Consider the following 20,506-nt stretch of genomic DNA (forward strand, 5'->3'; position numbering starts at 1 on the left):
GGATAACAGAAAAAGAAAGAAATTAGCCAAACTACTGAATTTGCAAATACAGAAGACAGCATTCAAGCTAAATTACAGATCTGGGAATTTGGTTATCAACAGTTAATTAAAGACAGAGATGTTTGTGTTCTGAGAAAAATTAGGTAGGTGAATAAATAGAATTAATGGGCAGAATCATATTAAAATGAAGATATTAGAAAGGAACTGGATATTGATAATATTCAAGAATATGTGCCCAGAGTCAATTAATGTGGTATGATCATGTAAACAGAATGGGACAGGAATGTTAGCTAATGTGTGTTTGATACCATGATGACAGGAATAAGACTCAGAAGAAGAAGATCAAGATTTAGGTGAACTGATGCAGGAAGTGCCTTAGATGACAGAAATATTGGGTCAGAAAAAACTGAAGTCCTAATAAACCACAAATTTGGAGGGGAAATGTTGATAGAAAACTTATGTGTATTTAATCATGCTTTACTATTGTAGTATCATATATATATATATATATATATATACACACACACCCTTTATGGTGATGATATGGAAAGATTTATTGCAGCTTTTCAACTAAAGCTAACTAGCTGTTATATGGAAATGGCATGTCTGCCCCTACATGAAACTGGGACTTCTAATCCTGACAATTAGCTCGATAATACAAGTTACTGAGAAACAGAGCTGAGAATGTACTTAAGTGACTTAACACAGCACATAACCAATGAGCTTAATATAGTAAGAAAATACACATAAGATGTATATATGTGTGTGTTTGTGAGTGAGTGGGATGGTAGGTAGATATAGAACTCAAATAGTAATATCAGTATTGATGCATGCAGTTTGATTTTAGCACCTATGTTAGAAGCAATATGATCTTTGGTTAGAAAGGAATGAGTCTGAATATTATCTTGGATGTGAAACACCTTTATAAAATCTTTTCAAATTTAAGTTATGTAAAGGTTTCCAGAAAAAAAGTATTCTTTAACAGCTAGTATTACACAAAATTAGGAAAAAAGAAAGAAAATACTCACAAAATTGACTGGGCCATGATACATCCCCACCAGTCTCTGCATTTGCAGTCTGCTGAAATTTAACAAAAAAAAAAAAAAAATCAATTTTGTTAAATGTTGGTAGACATATCTATCATATTATCTCTACATATCTATACAAATCTCTACAAATTATAGACCAGTTTCTGTTTCATCAGTAGTTGTTAAGATCTTGGAGAAATTAGTGAGGGACCATATACAGCTTTGGGCAAATGAGGGTAATGTTATCTGGGAGAGTCAACATGGATTTGTTAAGGGATGCTCTTGCTTTAGTAATATGATTGCCTTTTATAATAAAGTGACAAGTTAATGAGAGAAATAAACTGGACAGATGGAATTTTATTCTGCAATTTTTTTTATTTTTATTTTACATAGGCATTTGACAGGGTACCACATCATAAGCTGATATTTAAGTTGCAGCACATGTGTTTAGATGTCAGATTAGTGAAATGGATTTGGGGTGGATATGCAATAGGTATCACAGAGTTTTGTATGAGGGAGTAGTATCAAGGAAGCAGAAGGTTACAAGTGGGGTCCCACCTTTATATCAATGACATTGTCAGTGAACTACAAGGGAATGTTCAGCTGTTTGCTGATGATGTGAAGCTGGGAAGGGTTATCAGTAATAGTGCAGATGTGGTAGCTGTGCAAGAGGATTTGAATAAACTGGACAGATGGACAATCGAATAAGGACAATCAGTTTAATTCAGCTAAATATAAAGTCTTGAAATTTGGTTACATCGATGGGAGGCTGTACACTCTGTTGGAGGAACTGTACTAGATGAAGTGGGGAGGCAAGGGATCTGAGAGTGATGACTAATAGAATCCTGAAATTTGGGGAACATGTTGCAAAGATAGTGAAGGTAACCCAAAGAATTGCTGCAATACTGAAAAGGATGTTGACTTGCAGAGATAAAAGAGTTGTCATTTCATTATAACGCCCTGATCAGACCACATTTGGACTATTGTTCTCAAATTTGGTCCACAGGTTTTGAATGGGTAAATTAACTGTAGAAAGGGTACAGAGACGGATAACAAAGATGGTTTTAGGACTGTACAATGTTAGTTATGAGGACAGGCTTAGGGAGTGTGGACTGCAGAGTTTGGTGGATGATATAAGGAGAGGTGATATGATCGAGACTTTTAAACTGTTGAGAAGTAGTTACAAGGTTGACACTGGGGAGTTTTTTTGCCTGGCAGAACAAGGGGAAGGAGCAAGGGAAAAGGGTCCTGAAAGTTGCAAAAGAAAGCTGTGAGCAAGAGGATTAGGAGTGGTTGAACCGTGGAATGCATTGCCTGGTAGAGTGGTGAGCGCATGAACAGTTAATGAGTTCAAGGAGTGGTATGATAGATTGGATTTTCTAGGATGGGCTTGATCAATGAGTCTTTTGACTCCATGGAGGCCTCAATCATCATTATAATAATAATTCATAGTACTAATCTGCTGATGCACTTCTTCTACATCATATCTGGAATCTCCTGGCCTATAGTAGGAACCAATTTTATATTTTGTCCTATTGGACTTAATCTCACACCATACTGACTGTAAATAACTACAATGTGCCCTACTGACTCCTACTCTAGGTGGCTGCAGTTCACCTGCTATTATCAATTCATGTTGGAGGTTTAATGGAATATTATCAGCACTGAGAAAGGAGTGAAACTAATTTTAATGCTTCCAATATTTCATCTGAGTCAAAGAGACATCTTTAGGGATTACAAAATACTTTTTGTAACAACATACACAAATACAATACAACAGTGAGTGAAACTAAAGTCCTATCTAGGTGGTGCGCCCTCTATGGGAGTTTGCAGGTGGCCTAGGATGTAAAGAGTGATCTCTGATAATTAATGTTTCCCAAATTTTGGGAAGTTTTATGCAACCGTATTTGTTTAAATTAGGTTGATTCCTGAGTGCAGATGCAGATTCAAAGAACAGTCTTTCTTTTTTGAATTTACTATGGTGGAGCATGGTGGTTTTTTTTCCAGGAGATCCTGTGGGTTGTATCCACAACATGGTCTGCAATGCCAGATTGACCATAATCGTGATTGCAGATGTATGACTTGTGTTCTTCTAATAGGATGGTTGCTGATCTGCCTGTCTGTCTGAAGTAAGCCAGTATACAGGAACAAGGAACTCTGTATACTCCAGGTACTGAGAGAGAGAGAAAGGAGCTTATATTTGGCGGAACGGATAAGGGTAGCAAGTGGGCTTAAAAACTATATGGAGGTTGTACTTTTTTAACAATCTGGCTATTTTTTCTGATGTGCCATGGATGTAAGGTATGGTGATAGCATTTCTGAAGTCATTCTGAAGAGATTGTCAGGAAATGGGGAAGGACTTGATTATTATTTTAATTCTGTAATCACTGTAGCCATTGGAAAGGAAGGTGTTGTGTATGTGTTTGAGTTCGGATGAAAGGGCAGTTTCATTGGAACAAAGATTGGTTAGAGTTTTAATAATGCCATATTGCTGAGAAGGGTGGTGGTGGTGGGAGAGTTCGTGAATGCATCTGCCTGTGTGAGTAAGTTTTCTATATACAGAGAAAGAAAGGTTACCATTAGGAAGGCATGTTACTAAGGTGTCTAGGAAGGGTAAACTATTGTTATTTTCCTTTTCCATCGTAAACTGGATTCTTGGATGTAGACTATTGAGATGACTGAGGAAGGAGTCTAATGTGTCTAGGTCACGAGGCCAAATAGGGAACTCACCATCTACAATCTTAGCCAGATAGAAGCTTTTAGAGGGGAAGAGTCTATGGCTCATTTTTCAAATTTTTCCACGTAAAAATTGGCAAGAGGGGTGAGAGGGGGGGGGGAAACCCATGGCAGTTCCCTCTATAATTTACCCTTCCTAGACACCTTAGTAACATGCCTTCCTAATGGTAACCTTTCTTTCTCTGTATATAGAAAACCTACTCACAATGCCAGATACGTTCACAAACTCTCCCACAACCACCCCTCTCAGCTATATGGCATTATTAAAACTCTAACCAATAGCCAACACCTTCCTTTCCAATGGCTACAATGATTACAGAATTAAAATAATAATCAAGTCCTTCCCAATTTCACGACCATCTATTCAGAAGGACTTCAGAAATGCCATCACCATACTTTACATCCATGGCACAACAGAAAAAATAGCCAGATCGTTAAAAGTACAACCTCCATACAGCTTTTAAGCCCCACCATAAACTAACTACCCTTATCAGTTCCACCAAAGATTAGCTCCTTCCTCTCTCAGTGCCAGAGTATATAGAGTACCTTGTTCCTGTAAACTGGCTTACTTCGGACAGACATGCAGATCAGCAACCATCCGATTAGAAGAACATAAGTCACACATCTGCAATCACGATTACGGTCAATCTGGCCTTGCAGACTATGTTTTGGATACAACCCACAGGATCTCCTGGAAAAAAACCACTATGCTCCACCATAGTAAATTCAAAAAATAAAGACTGTTCTTTGAATCTGCATCTGCACTCAGAAATCAACCTAATTTAAACAAATACAGTTGCATAAAATTTCCCAAAATTTGGGAAACATTAATTATCAGAGATCACTCTTTACATCCCAAGCCACCTGCAAATGCCCATAAAGGGTGCACCACCTAGATAGGACTTTAGTTTCACTCGCTGTTGTATTGTATTTGTCTCTGTGACTGAGATGAAATACTGGAAGCATTAAAATTAGTTTTAATCCTTTCTCAGTGCTGATAATATTCCATTAAACCTCCAATATGAATTCTTCACAGCACTTAAGCCTCAACACATGGCTATCATCAAATACTAAAATACTAAATCCATCACATTCTATCCCTGTAACTACATCAGCTGATGTTAGCCAAGTCTCAATAATGCCTATTTGGCAACAAGGTTTTTGGTGAAGATGCACTAACCAATGCAAAACTCCTTCCTCGTATTCCTGATTCTTCAAGCATTAGTATATAGAAACTGTATTATCCTCTTAGGTCCCCAACCAACTTACATCCTGAAATGACTTACCTCATTCAATATTGTTGCCTGAGAGACTAGGTTTCACATTTTTTGTTCATGCACTTCATTGGTGCGCACACGCACGCACACACACTTGTCTCCATCCACCTGAATCCCTTTAGTTTTCCTGACTTTGTGCTTTCACACTCTCAGTGAACAAAGCTCTCTCTTCTTCTTCTTCTTCTTCCACCAGCTCCCTCCATCTCTTCTTTGGCTGCCCCTGCACATCCATCTGCATGACCTGTCTTTCCACATACTTGTCCTCCCCTCCTCATCACATGACCAAACCATCTGAATCTTGGCTCATAACTTTCACCATTTCCCCTTACATAGTCACTTCTCAGACGATCCTTTCTGGTCACACTGCACATCCACGTGAGCATTCTCATCTCTGCTACCTCCATCCTGCTGATGTTAACTGTAGAAAGGGTACAGAAGTGAATAACAAAGATGGTTTAAGACTGTACAATGTTAGTAAGAGGACAGGCTGAGGGAACATGGACTGCAGAGTTTAGTGGATGATATGGTAGATGATATAAGGAGAGGTGATATGATCAAGACTTTTAAACTGTTGAGAAGTAGTTAGAAGGTTGACACTGGGGAGTTTTTTTTTGTCATAACTGGTCTCACTAACAGAGCTCTCTCTCTAGACCTCCAAATTCACTGAAGTGCAGTCCATCAGCATTGTACAAATTTTTCCATCCATCAAAATCAGGCGTCAAGTCAACAGCCTCTATATCATTCCTTAAGCACTACCTACATATTGATTCATTACCTATCATTGCCCTCCTTCTCATAGGTTCCAGCCAAAATAATAAATTATTTCACCTTCCCTTTCAGCATTCTAACAGTATTGCTAATATTATTAATTTTCTCACTAGCAGAACAAGATTTTGTAGCACTTTCATGAATCAGTCCCCTTATCATAGAATCACTGTAAAAAAATTATCTGCTTACACTCTTTTTCTCATTTAAAAAAGACAAGCCTCATAAATTCGATGAGCTATACAAGCTCATCCATGCTTATAACAAAAGCACAAACTACTTACCCTAATAAGTTCATATGGTAGCTTCCTAATTTATATTTAGAGATTTGTAAAAAATAGCAACAAAAAACTTTCAAAAAAGAGTCAGCAAAGGATAAATGAATAAACAAATAAATGGAAATGATTATTATCCTAAACAGCAAATGTTCTTTTTATCAGAAAATATGATCTCCACACCATGTTCAAAGTATTTATCAAACTAGCAACCCTCATCTGTTCACCAAAGGAAAACCTCCTTTAGCACATCCAGGATGTATGAAATGTTCTGTGTGCCTGTAACTTTATACACACCTGGATGTGCTAAAGGATGTTTTCCTTAGGTGATTGACAGGAAGATCTGTTAAAATCTGTTACTTCAATAATAAATTTCTATGCTACAACGTTTTTATCATTTGTGAGTATAACAGAAGTTGATTTTCCTCATGTACTAAACAAACAGTACTCTATAAAAGGTTTATAAATATTTATAAGGATTTCCATCATCACTCCTCATAGTAACTAGGAATAAACTAGACTCTTTGCCCACATAGCAGCTATCATTTGTTCTTCAAACACAAAGCACAAAAAAGACATTCTTTAACAAACAGCTAAAAATATCCATTTACATTCTCATTAAAACATTGTACAGATTGCAGACAACTCTTCTTTGTAACCAAGTATGGATTCTAGTTTCACCATGCATGGATGTTTGTCAAAGTCTTTAGATAATTTTTCATTGCCCACTATGAGACTGCAGACCTGAAGTGGAATTTTCAATCCACTTAGGGATTCAATCTATGATCTTTAGGACAAGATTTCTGAAATATTTATCTCTCACAATCTATGGTACTCATGTGGTAGAGGATTCACTCATTTGTGGGTAGGGTTGTTAAAAAATTCATATTCTAGACAACAAAAGTTTAATCTATACATTGCAAACGTACAGATGCCAGACTCCTTGAGTAACACTATCTATGATCCACTTTCCAGATTAATAAAATAATGACGATGTCAACCTACACTACATAAAATCACTTTTTTCTATCTTTTTCCTAGATCTTGTAACTCTTCATACTGCAGACAAATTAGAAATTCTGAAATATACCAGAAGTAACACACAAACTTTATTCACTTCCTCTGAACAGAGGAAGTCAATAATGATAAATAAACTGACTAAATACTGATAAACTAAATAACTGATAAACTGACTTACTTCCATCAGAATGATCATGGCTCATGCCAATATTATGTCCTAACATGTGAGTGACAGTGATTGCAGCAAGGTGTGGTTCATAAACATTAGAATCCTGTTAAAAGAAAACAATTATTGTAATTTAATTGCAAAAATTTTAAATGTCTGAAAAGACTAAAAATAAAAAATAAAATAGTTATTTCAGCTATAAATGAAGTCCACAGAAACAATTAACATGAAGCATTATGAGATGGGGGGGGAAATACCATACACTTGCTAATAAAAAAACAATTCCAGATAAATAAAACAATTACTAGTATTTCTACACAATTACACATATTTCTGAAATATATGGATAAAGAGAGATAATTCAGGTACAAATATAAATCGCTATCTTCATAATAATAATCTTTTTATTATTATTATTATTATTAATTGGTAACCTCCATGGAGTCAATACTCATCATGAGAGACCCATTCAACTAGCAACATGTCGATCATAATCAGCTTTGAAGTTATTTACACTACCTGCACTCACAATGCACTCAATAAATGCATTCCACTCACTAACAAATCTCCACATAAAAAATTTACTCCTCACTCCCTTCTTCACATATCTATACAACTTCCAGGGATGGCCTCTCATTCTTCCCATCTTAACACCCACTCTTTTTATATCTTCTGTATTAATCTGATAGAATCCCTTAACTTGAAAGTCTCTATCCTCCTATCCACCAACCTCTGTAATCCACATTTTCTTAAACGCTCTTCATAACTAACACTCCAGGGTCCTGATATCACTATGGTTATTTGTCTTTGGACTCTCTCTAGTGTTCCCACATCACAAAGAAAACTAGATGACCAAATCTGAGCACAATAGTCCATATGTGGTCTGACCAATGCCTTATATAGATGCACGACCACCACCTCCTTATCCCTATATGTCAATGTATCTTTTAACATAGCAGCAATACGATGTGCTGTCTTTGCAACATGTGCAATGTGCCTTGGAACTTCAACCCACTGTTCACCATCACTCCAAGATCCTGAATCTCATCCACTTCCTGAAGTACAGCTCCAGCAATACAGTATATATCCTTATGTCTCTGTATCCCAAAGTGTAACACACCTTGCATTTATTAACATTAAAACTGCAACCCCACTCATTTGTCCAAACTAAATGCTTATTCAAATTTTCTTGTAGAGAATTTACATCAGCACTACTCCTAATAATTCTACCTACTTTACATCATCAGCAAACATTTAAAGAACACCAGGCAATCCAAAAGAAATATTATTAACAAACAAGTTAAACAGCAATGGACCTAAGAACAGAACCCCGAGGCAAACCATTAGTCACCTTCCTTTTCTGAGACACAGTTCCTTCATACACAACTTGCTTGTATTGTTCAGAGAGCCAATCTCCGATCCACTCCACATAACCAATGGCCAGCACTAGTTGTAAGTGCCTGCTCAAATTTAAGCATACAGAAAGTTATAAACAAATGTGTCATATATATGAGACAAATTTATCAAATTTATATAAAGGAGGAGATGCCATGTAGCCTGTACAAATAGTATTTGCATCCATAGTGCTTGGTCATACAAAGAGAGACTGTCCTAAGTATGATTCCAGTTGCCAATTGGAGGAATGTTTATTTTCTAAAACTTTCTTTGGTTCCTGAATTAGCTGATCTCTGGCAAGGACAAGTGGGGATGTCCCCACTCTCCCCCCCCCCCAGAAACTCAGCACATCAAGCAAATCAATTGAAGTCAAGCACAATAAAACAAGTGTTATGATTTAGGTTTGCAAATGATGACAGTTGTCTGCCAAACTCACTCTCTTGAAAAGATTTGATTTATCGATAATTTGAGATCACTTTCTATAGATGCTTGAATGGACACTAGCTGTCTGCTAGTTTTCAAAAGTTAGTTAGTGATATAGAAGCTCTGTCTACTCCCTTTGACAAATAAATAGTATTAGATGATATATATATATATATATATATATATTATTTTATTATATTTTTGTATATTAGGCGGAGAAATATTGTGGAAAAGAAACTTAGATAAGAACAAGCTGGGTTCAATACAAACAGAGGTTGTCAAGACCAAATTTTCATTTTATGACAAACAGTTAAGAATCATAGAAATATGACAAGGATCTGTACTTAAGTTTTGTAGATATGATAAAAGCTTATAACAAGGTGCTCTGAGAAAAGCTTTTCAAAACACTATAATTATATGAGGTAAATGGAAGATTATACAGAGCAATACATAGTCTATTTTAAGTTGAGCAGTTAGAATTGAAGGAAATACATGAAGACAGTTTGATGTAAAATCAGGGGTTAACACAAGTATACACATTATTTCCATTCTTATTCATCATCTACAGGGTGTTCGGGATAAATTTGACAGTTTCGTAAGGAAAAAGAAAATCTTCTTTGTATCTATTAAATTTAATGAATTGACAAAAAAACATTACAGGCAGAGTTAATTACAATACTATCAACAAGATTTACTCAAAATAACCACCATTAGCATCGATCACAGCTTCAATTCTGCTTCGGAACCTCGAACAAGCTGATGCTACAGTCTCCCTGGGAAGGGCCGCAAAAACTGTTTTAATTTTATCCATTAACTGGGCTTTTGTATTACTGGAAGTGCGATTGGTGTCTTTTTCAACTGCGCCCCATACAAAATAATCCATGGGGTTAAGGTCTGGGGAGTTTGGAGGCCAAACATTTGGACTGGTGAAGTCGTAGAAATTTTCAGACAACCATTTTTGACTTTTCCCAGAGGTGTGGCAAGGGGCCGAATCCTGCTGCCATACATACGGCCTACCATTGGCTACCCTTGTTATCCAGGGCTTGACTACAGTTAGCAACTCCACGAACAAAGCCTGAATTCCAATGCCAGGGTTCTTCAACACCTGTTCCTGCAGATTTGCGAGGAATTCTGCTGTACGAACGCAATCAGATCGTCTGCTAGGGATCTTTCTTCTTGCTACATCCTCGTAGTCACCATTGCAAGTCTCTAGTTCATGCCTGATTGTTTTTACTGTATTCAGGGAGCATTGGGCAGCAGTCGTAATATCCTTATTTTGATGGCGGGCACGAATCATCATGATACAAGTTATTCTCTTCCATGATTCAGGTGGGTTCCAGCTATCCATCCTTTCTGACATCTTGTATATGAATGAAGAAGGGTCCAAACTTTTAAATGAAGAGAAGTGTGTGTTAATACATGTAACTTACGGAAAAATATAATTAATTATAAATATGTCAAATTTATCCCGAACACCCTGTATATGAATCGCATTATGAAAGAAAGTCCCGATAATATTAGAATTGGAGTCAAACTTAGCTCTTTTGCTTTATGCATATTAAGTTGTACTCCTAAACACATCTAATGTGTCTCCAGGATCCTCTAACTAAACTGAATAACAGCTGTAACAAATTTGGCATGAAATCAGCAAAAAAGGCAATAAATGCAGACACCATAGAAAAGCTAAAAAGTTATCAAAGATGACAGCTGGTGTTTACCAGATATCTTGTGAATGTAATTTGACATACCAGGTGATTATAAAATAATGTCAAGTGTTCAGAGCCCTCTAGCGAGTAATGTATTGGACAAAACACACCAATATTCAACAGACATACACAGTGGAACATGGGGATTCGATTTAACGAAAAAAAAAAAGCACCAAAAGTCGCCAACAGGGGAAATTTTGGCACTGTTTACTGAGTAAAATGCATTATCACGTTTCTTGTGAGCGATCATTCAATAAAAGGAAAGCCTGTGAGATTTCTTCTCATGTAGACAAACTGCTTTTTGATGCCTCTTACCTTATGTGAGCGTGCTTTGTTAGTCAAACTCTATTATCAGCGGAACAATAATGCTAGTGCTTGTCTTCGTGATTTTCAGCGTATGAAAAATTTACGAAAAGGACCGATTAGCGTAACAAACTTATGAAAACTGATTCAGTGATTTGAAACTACTGGAACTCTAGCAGTGTAGGTAGGCAGGGGACGCAAACCAATCAATCACCGACAAGTTGAACACATTGCAACTGCTATTGTGGAACAGGAGATGACGAATGTGCAGGGTACCTGCAGTGCACGAGCAATATCCCAGGAAATCACATACACAATGGTGTGGAAAATCCTACATCAGATGTTGAAGTTTTACCCCTATAAAATCAGTCATGTTCAAGAATTGCGCCCTGGTGATGCGACCACCCAAATCGACTTATCTTTGAGATTCTTAGCACGCATGGAAGTGGGTGATGCATGGCCATGGCAGATTTTATGGAGTGACGAAGCGCACTTTTATTTGAACGGCGATATTAACACATGCAACTGTCACATTTGGGCTGCAACTAATCTGCACATATGTCTGCAGATGCCTATCCACTCAACCAAAGTCACAGTGTGGTGTGGATTTACGGCATCTTTTATCATTGGTCCATACTTTTACGAGGAAAATCACCAAAATGGACCAGTGACCTGTTCCGTCAATGCTAATAGGTATGCCAATATGCTACAGAACTTTGTGGTTCCACAACTGCAGCAAAGAGGATGTCTCGATTCGATTCGACCATCTTCATGCAGGATGGTGCACCACCCCCCACATCGGACTTCAGGTACAGTGTGTTTTGCGACAACATTTCTCTAACAGAAGAATCATTAGTCGTGCATTTCCTACGCCATGGCCACCAAGATCGCCTGATCTCAATCCTTGTGACTTTTGGCTGTGGGGATTTCTTAAAAGAATTGTGTATCAAGGACATGAACCCGATATTCCAACTTTGAAAGATCGAATAACGTTACATGTGAGACAAATCAATTCCGATATGTCGCGAGCCACTGTGGAAAATGTCATGCACCGTATGCAGTTCCTGGAACATCAGAACCTCATTTGTAATTAACAATAAACATCATGAAATTGATGTGTGTTGTGTCTCATTTGCCATTTAGTCATTCATTAGTCACACCTATTAAAATTAATTTGGCAGAGCCAAAATTTCCCCTGTTGGAGACTTTTGGTACTTTTTTTTTTTTTTTGTTAAATTGAATCCCCATGTTCCACTGTGTACGTCTACCGAATATTGGTGTGTTTCGTCCAATACATTACTCGCTAGAGGACGCTGAACACTTGACGTTATTTTATAATCACCATTGTACTTTGGGCAGACAGGCCGTTCTGTGGAAAAAAGAATTAATGAACATCAGTATTATATTGAATACATGAAACTTCAAAAGTCTAGTCTGGCACACCATAGTATTGACACTAAGACAGTATCCACTGGGATGAAGCTCATCTTCTCCACAGAAGCAGTTCTAAATGTGAATGTCTTTTCAAAGAAAGTTGCAAAGCCCTTTTACATTAGCCAAACCAGAATCAGAATGATTGTGTCTCGCATTTTATGTAAACATCAAAAATAGTTTTAATCTTATTTATTAATATATTAAATTCCTGCATGCAGCAACCATTTTTATTTGGTAAACCGATTGTTACCATTTCTTTGATTTGCTTGTTTCTACACAGTGATGATGTACTGTTATTTTCAAGTTGAAATATCTGTACTTTCATTTCATTAAAGTTAATTACTGTGATTATCATGTAATTTGTTGTTTAATACAAGGACAGATTAAAGAACTAAATAAGAATTGGGAATTCACTTGTATATATTATTAAAAGTAACAATAACTCCATGATTCGTTACTTAACAGCTTCTTCAGAAAGTTAAAAAGTAAAATGAGAGAGAGGGAAAGAGAGAGAGATATACAGTAAGAAAAGCTTGGACCCTCCTAAATACATTCTTTAAAAAAATAATAAAAAAAAAAATTTAAATAATAAAATTAAAAAAAAAAACGTAAATAAACAGCCTTTGCTGGTTATTGAAAGCTGTCCATCCATGACACAGTAACAAGATTAATGCAGAGGGTCATCAGTATGCTCAATTCTGCTAATTTGCACCTCATATTTTGTAGCACACCTTCCTTCAATGAGCAAAACTATTCTCTAAAGCATTATGGAATGAACAACAAATTCTAAATATATTTAGCATTATATGAAATTTGAAAGCTAAAATCTAGAAAATTTAAAGCATGACACTTGTAAACAAAATGAATATCGATTTATGCAAGAAATGTTTTTTTTTTTTTTTTTTTTTTTTTTTTTTTTTTAGTTTCCAAATCATAGGAATCTTCAATAGCATTTGAATGTCTGAAACAAAAAGATGGCAAAATGAGGATTGAAATATGTTTTACTAAAAATAAGCCCACGAGAATATCACAGACAGAAAAGTTACACAAGAGATGTAAGAAAGTATGGAACAAGTGCAAAATGTTTAAATAATTGAAACAGTGATAATTCAGAATGAAAATCTTAAAGTGGAACGAAAAGCCAGCAGTGGGCGATTATAAATGGATGATTTACAAGTAAAGTGGAAATAAACAGAAGATGAAGTCTGTTATCTGCCTATTATCTCTACTTTGACATAAAACAGTGAAATATATCATAGAAAATTACCAGTAAATATTGCATTTGAATTCAGACCATGGAAATATGTTATTTAAGAGAGATAAGAAGAGATGGAATAAGAAATCAAATGAACAAATACAACCTTTTAAAAAGTAAAGCCCATGCAAAGGGGGAAAAAAAAATGGAGAAGCTCAATTTAGATTGTCTGGACAGTTTAAGAGGGTACTTAGGATACCACATAAAGCTTAGTGAGTAAGATGAAAAGGAACCAGAATCAGGGATAACCAATCAGAGCAACTAAGTAAAAGAAGGCTTAACAATGGCTATCATTTAAATGTAGTTGGGTGTGTACTAAATTGAACAGGATGTGTACTAGATTAAAACTATAACACTGTTAGAAACTTTAGTGATTGAACCAAACTTTGGAGTTTCAGTGGCAAACTGCAAAGAAAACATATACTGATTCAGGCAGGAAAATCTAGCAAGTTGTTTGCAAGGAAAGAAAAATTTGAACTTTATGGTGAACTGAAGAAGTGAAAGAAGCAGTCCTGGAAAATATAAAAAGAAAGTTCTGGTTATATCATAGCAATTAAATCAGAAGATGGCTTGAGAGAATACAGAGAAAAAAATAAGAGATAGGCTATGTGTAAAAGTAGCTAAACAAAAAAAACAAAAAACAAAAAAGGCATGGGAAGATTTTGGTAAGAATACAGAAGATAAAGATGAAAGCGGCAAAATGTTCTGGAAGCTTTTGAAAAAGCTTAGAAATGGAGGAAAGAAAACTAAACAGAATATGAGATGATGACATAAAAAAACTGAAGATATTTTCAGTATAAAATAGCATGTTTGTTTCATTACAGAGCACCTCTAAGTTTTGAACTGGATGGCTTAGATCAGGCATGTCAAACTCGTTTACCTCCAAGGGCGAAATTAAGAATCAAGCTGCAGGCCGCAACAGAAAAAAAAATCTCTAAAGAAAGAGGAAACTAATTTTTTAATATTAACATTAGAGTATATAAGTACAAAATACAACCATGTTACAAAAATACATATAAAATATAAAGTTTACATATTTAAATAAAATTATACATATCATTTTTTTGAAGAAACTTGACGTTTTTCATTAACGAAATCTTCAAAATTTGGTTGAATTCATTGAGCTGTAGTTATTTTCAATATTGCTTGCACATGCAGGTCTGTAAATCTTGATCTTTACACAGTTTTATTATTCTTTCAAGTTGAAAATAGTTCTTTGCATAAATATGTGCTACCGAATATTGATAAAATATGCCTAATTGCACATAACACATTGAGGTATCAATCGACTGATAAATAATTATAGAACTTTGGAATTCAAACATCCATATATTTTTGTTTCAATACAGAATCACACTGAATTTTGATTAATTCCAACTGTAAATTGTCATCAACAGTTGCAACATCAATTGATAGAGGAGAAGTAAATAGGTGAAACTGATTTTCATATTTCTTAAAATCTAAAAATCTTCTTTCGAATAACTTAATTTGATTAGCATATTTTGAAATTTTCAATTTCGGTGATTTTTGTAATAATGACAACATTCGAAATTTTCTTTTTGAATTGGTTTTTGCCAAAGTAATAATTTCTGTTTGAAAATGTTAACATTGTCAAATAACATGGTAACTACTTGATGTTTGCCTTGTAGCTTAAGATTAAGTTGACTTGTAATAGCAACTGAAAAAGCCAGGTCCTTTATCCATTGATCATTTTTTAACATTTCACATTCATAACTTTTCGATTCTAAAAAAATGGTAATTTCGACCAGCAATTCGAGGAATCGCTTTAAAACTTTATGACTGGAAAGCTATCTGATTTCTGTATAATAAGGTAGATCGCTATATTCACGTTCTATATCTTATAGAAAGTTAATAAATTGGCAATGTTTACGCCCACATGCATGAATATAATTTACAATTTTATTGACATTTTTTAGGACATGTCCAATATTTAAAACTTTGGAGCATAGTGTTTGCTGATGAATAATGCAATGAAAATGTTGAAAATTATTATTACCTTGTTCTTTGCATTTTTCTTTTAAATTTGTAACAACTCCTTTAATAATACCAGTCATGGCAGGAGCACCATCAGTTGCAAGACAAAATAGCTTTTTTAACAATAAATTGTATTCATTCAAAACTTCCATAAGGGCATCAAAAATATCAACTCCAGTGGTTGTATCGTGCATAGGAATAATTTCTAGAAGTTCTTCTCTTACTTCTAAGTTCATATCACATCCACGAATAGAAACAAACAGCCAGCTGATATCCCGTACAGCTATACTTTCGTTAATTGCAAGGGAATAGGTCTGAAATGTTGGAATTATTGATTTTAGTGATTCCTTAAGTTCCCGGCTATATCATCAATCCTGCTAACAATGGCATTTCGAGATAAGCTTATATTTTCAAATTTCTTTAATTGATCAGGACACAACACTTCAACTGCTTTAATAATACATTCGCAAATAAATTCTCCTTCAGTGAATGGTTTCAACTTGCTTGCAATTAAATTTGCAATTAAACAAATAACTGGTTATTACCGTAGCTTTATTATCTTCAATAGGTTTGGTAAATACACTTTGTTGATCTTGAAGTGACAACTTTAATTCTGACAATTTATCTTCACGAAGTTTCGCAACATATTTGTCATAGTTTTCTTTATAATTTGTATCATAATGCCTTTTAATATTATATTCTTTGCAAACTGCAATAGAGTTTCTACATATCAGGCATTTTTTTTTTCCTTGGATACAAAAATATCGTAACTCCCATTTTTCTTGAAAACTATGATGTTCTTCTTCAACTAATCGTTTTTTACTCATAATGGTTGAAGGGTTCGACATTATTTTTAGAAATTCTTTATTAATTATAAAGAAAACACTACACTTTCTTACAACTTGAAAATTACTAATGGCTAGCCTCCGATTATTGTGATCAGCAGATGTAGCTGCATACGAAGCCTTGCTCATTAAAATTCAATATGCAGTGGTGTAACATGATTTTTAAAAATGACAAATAGAACATCATTTCCTTTAGAAATTGCAGAGTAGTTTTGCGCATAAAATAATCTTAAGTGGAAATGTTAATTTTTTAAATATGTTTATTTAATTCGGCGTTGTCAAAAGTTAAATAACCATATTGGTTACAATATGGTTATTGTTACTTGTCAATGGGCCTCATGCGGCCTGGCTGCGTATTTGACATGCCTGGCTTAGACTTATGAATTAGTGATTAAAACTATTATGAAAACTGCATTAAGTTGAACAAAATTAAATCAACAATAGATAATGTATTCTGAAAAAACATACCAGCTATATTTAGGGTGGAAATACAATATTTCATACTTCTACTATCTTCATAAATCTAATAATATAACTGAGACACTATATTGATAAAATATCACAAAGGCTTATTAAGGGAACCAAATGACCATAAAATAAGAAATGGATTAGAAATAATAAACTGTAAAAGATTATGGATATTATTTCGGAAAACTCACATGTTGCTCCTCTTAACAAACTATTATATTTACGGCTATTTTGCCTGCTTCTGTTTAGGAGTGTCCCTGTTTGAATGTCAATGGCTTTTTTACTCATGGATTCTTAGGGCATTGTAGATGTATATTTACCAATAAATATATGTAGCATAAAGGAAGAGAAATTTACACATACCTTTTTCTGGGTGTTGTGGCTTTTCTTCTTTCTGCGATGTCCAAACTACTGTGTGTGTGTGGGGGGGGGGGGGGGGGGGGGATGTGGAAGAATTAAATAGAAATGGAAAAAACCCTGGTTTTTTTGAATAATATATATATACATATATATTATATTATTAGGGATGGGCAGAGAGTTTCTTTATATTTAATATTTTATATTTTCCCACCCTATATAAATATAAAAAAAACGCTCCGCCCATCCCTAATAATATAATATATATGTATATATATATTATTTAAAAAAACCCGGGTTTTTTCCATTTCTATTTAATTCTCCCACATAGCCTACCCCCCCCCCCCCCCACACACAGTAGTTTGGACATCGCAGAAAGAAGAAAAGCCACAACACCCAGAAAAAGGTATGTGTAAATTTCTCTTCCTTTATGCTACATATATTTATTGGTAAATATACATCTACAATGCCCTAAGAATCCGTGAGTAAAAAAGCCAATGACATTCAAAATGTAAAAGATTACACTATAAAGGTTAAGAATATAAGTAGAAATAATTTAAAACATCGGAAAAGGATGAATGAATAAGAACAATATCTCAAAATTACAGCGTTATGAGATATTTCAATGTGATCATCTTCAGAATTATAATATAAGTCATTTTTAATTTAAATAATAAAGTATACGATAACCACAGTAATTATCTTTAATGGAATGATCATGTAATTTATTATTTATAGTCATGCCACAGGTACCTTCAGAGATTAGTAACTTTTAATTTGCTTAAACTTGGGAAAAAATTTAATGTTGTGAACCTTCCAGTTTTCCAAAATCACATAGGGATGATGGATAGTTTCTAAAATCCATAACTTAATTTAATCATTTTGACTAGGATGGTGGCTTTCTGAATTTGATGGAAGGTTTTTGTTTAGCATTAGTAATTTTTTTGTTATTTTGACTTTTATTCTTGTTTTTATTTTTATTACTACTGCTTAAGTGATCAGGAATAGGAATACTACAATTGTGGAGTGTTCTTGGAGACATGACCATACAGATCTAATGGTTGAGCCTATATAGATGATGTTACAAGGGAATCTGTATACCATTTTGTGAAATTCAAATATTTCTTTGTATATGAGAATTTTGATGGGTTTCAGAAAGGTAGTGCAGTTTGTGACTAGGAGTAAACTAATTTATAGTCAAGATGTTTAAAAATATAATTAAAAACTTCACATATATACTCTGAATATAGGGTAATTAAACTATTTTATCTTCATATGCTTGCTAAACCTGTAAGGTTCTTTGTTGTTCAACTTCTTCTAATCCTTTCTGTCTTGAACTCTTTCAGTCCAGTCCAGGATTCCCATCATGGCTAAGTCTTTTTGGATGTTATCCTCCCAACACTGTCCTCTAGGTTGCTTTCCATCATGCCTCATCATGAATGTTTGTTTAGTCATTTCCTTCTCACCTATTCTTTCCACATGTCCAAACATTTCAATCTGCAAGCTCTGATTTCATCCCCACCTCTAGCTGATGTCTACAGAGGTCATTCACCTGTTGTGTTATCGCTTACAGGTCCATAGATTTTTCTGAGGATTTTATTTTCAATCTGCAAAGCTTTCGCTTCTTGGTCTGTTATGTTCCAGGTTTCTGTTCCATATAAAACAAAAAAACACGTTTTAATGATTGTCTTATATATTTCTGTTTTAACTCTGCTTGATAGAATTTTAGAAGATAGAAATGATGTAGTGAATGATAAGATCTATTGGAGGCATGTATTCTAACTTGTATTTATGTTCTATTATTATTTTGATTAATTATTATTCAAGATATTTGAAGGAAGTGGCACTTTTAAATTTCAGGTTATTGATGGTGAATTGGTCATCTTTCACCTAAATTGTGATTTATACATACTTTTAAAGATTTAGTTTTATTCGCACTGATTTGTAATCCTAGTTTTTCAGCAGAAGTTTGGAGTTTCCTCAATGATATTCTAATTTCTTCAGCATTTTCTCCAACTAGGCATATATATCAATTGTATATACTAATATTACTGTTCTACTTGTGTTATATTTTACAGTTTCTCAAATATGTTGATTAAAATTAAGTTATATATAATGGGTGAAAGAGCACCTCCTTCTTTCGGTCCTCTTAATATCAAAAAGTTCAGATCTAATTAAAAGGACCTCCCAGATGATTCTTTGACTCCATGAGGTCTTGTGGTAATAATAATTCTATTAGCCAATATCATGCTTCGGCTATCAGTGGTGCAAATTTTGATTAAACTTATTATCTTATGAAGTATTCCCAGTTCATCTAATACTCTCCAAAGGCCTTCTCTATCAATGCTATCATATGCTGTTCTAAAATCTATAAAGAAAATATGGACCTACCGATTATATTCCCATTTAAAAAAAGAAAAAAATCTGTCCTTGTGTAAAAATCTGGTCAAATGTAGACTTATTTCTTCAGAATCCTATTTGATATTCACCTATATTTTCTTCAGTATAAGGTAGGATTCTTTTTAGCGTAATATTAGATAAAATTTTGTAGCCTGTTGACAGGAGTGATATCGTTGTGTCATTTTCACATTCATTTTTGTTTTCCTTTTTATATGCTGGGTTGATTAGTGATTTTTCCATTCTGACGGTGTACTTCTCTTTCCCCATATTAAATTTACTAGTTTATGTATATGTGTAGTTAATTCATCTCTGGATGATGAGTTAAGCTACTATGTCATCAGTACCTGGTGCTTTGGTATCTTTGAGCTGATTTATATTTTCTTCTACTTCAGCTACTGAAGGCTGAAGGTGGACATTTAGAAAGGCTATTGTTTTCTGAGAAGGCACAGAGTCAAGAAGTTAATGTAATAAATAATAAGAGTATACTTGTGAAGCAGGAAGCACAACTAAATGGATTGTATGAAAGGAGGAAGATGGATATGAGGTTGAAGATGTGATTGCAGGAGCACAAGATGGAATGCATAAAGGTGAGGATTTATTATTATTATTATTATTACATGACACCTCCAGGGAGTCCAAAAACTCATCGAGGGAGGAC

At 34.6% G+C, this 20,506-nt stretch overlaps 1 protein-coding gene across 1 annotated transcript in view; it reads right to left on the bottom strand.

The window, feature by feature from the left end:
- LOC150105449 (disintegrin and metalloproteinase domain-containing protein 11-like) overlaps positions 1-20,506 on the bottom strand; it is a 602,139-nt gene that overhangs the window by 372,018 nt on the left and 209,615 nt on the right. The window contains exons 13-14 of the mRNA XM_090393967.1: positions 7,280-7,373; positions 1,029-1,077 (exon numbers count right to left, since the gene is read on the bottom strand). Coding sequence (XP_090250093.1) covers positions 1,029-1,077; positions 7,280-7,373 — 143 coding nt within the window. The remainder of the gene's footprint in view (positions 1-1,028; positions 1,078-7,279; positions 7,374-20,506) is intronic.

The sequence above is a fragment of the Typopeltis vanoorti genome, chromosome 6 (assembly GCF_054136105.1).
Source record: "Typopeltis vanoorti isolate ZY-2024b chromosome 6, IOZ_Tvanoo_1.0, whole genome shotgun sequence".
Lineage (NCBI taxonomy): Eukaryota > Metazoa > Arthropoda > Arachnida > Uropygi > Thelyphonidae > Typopeltis > Typopeltis vanoorti.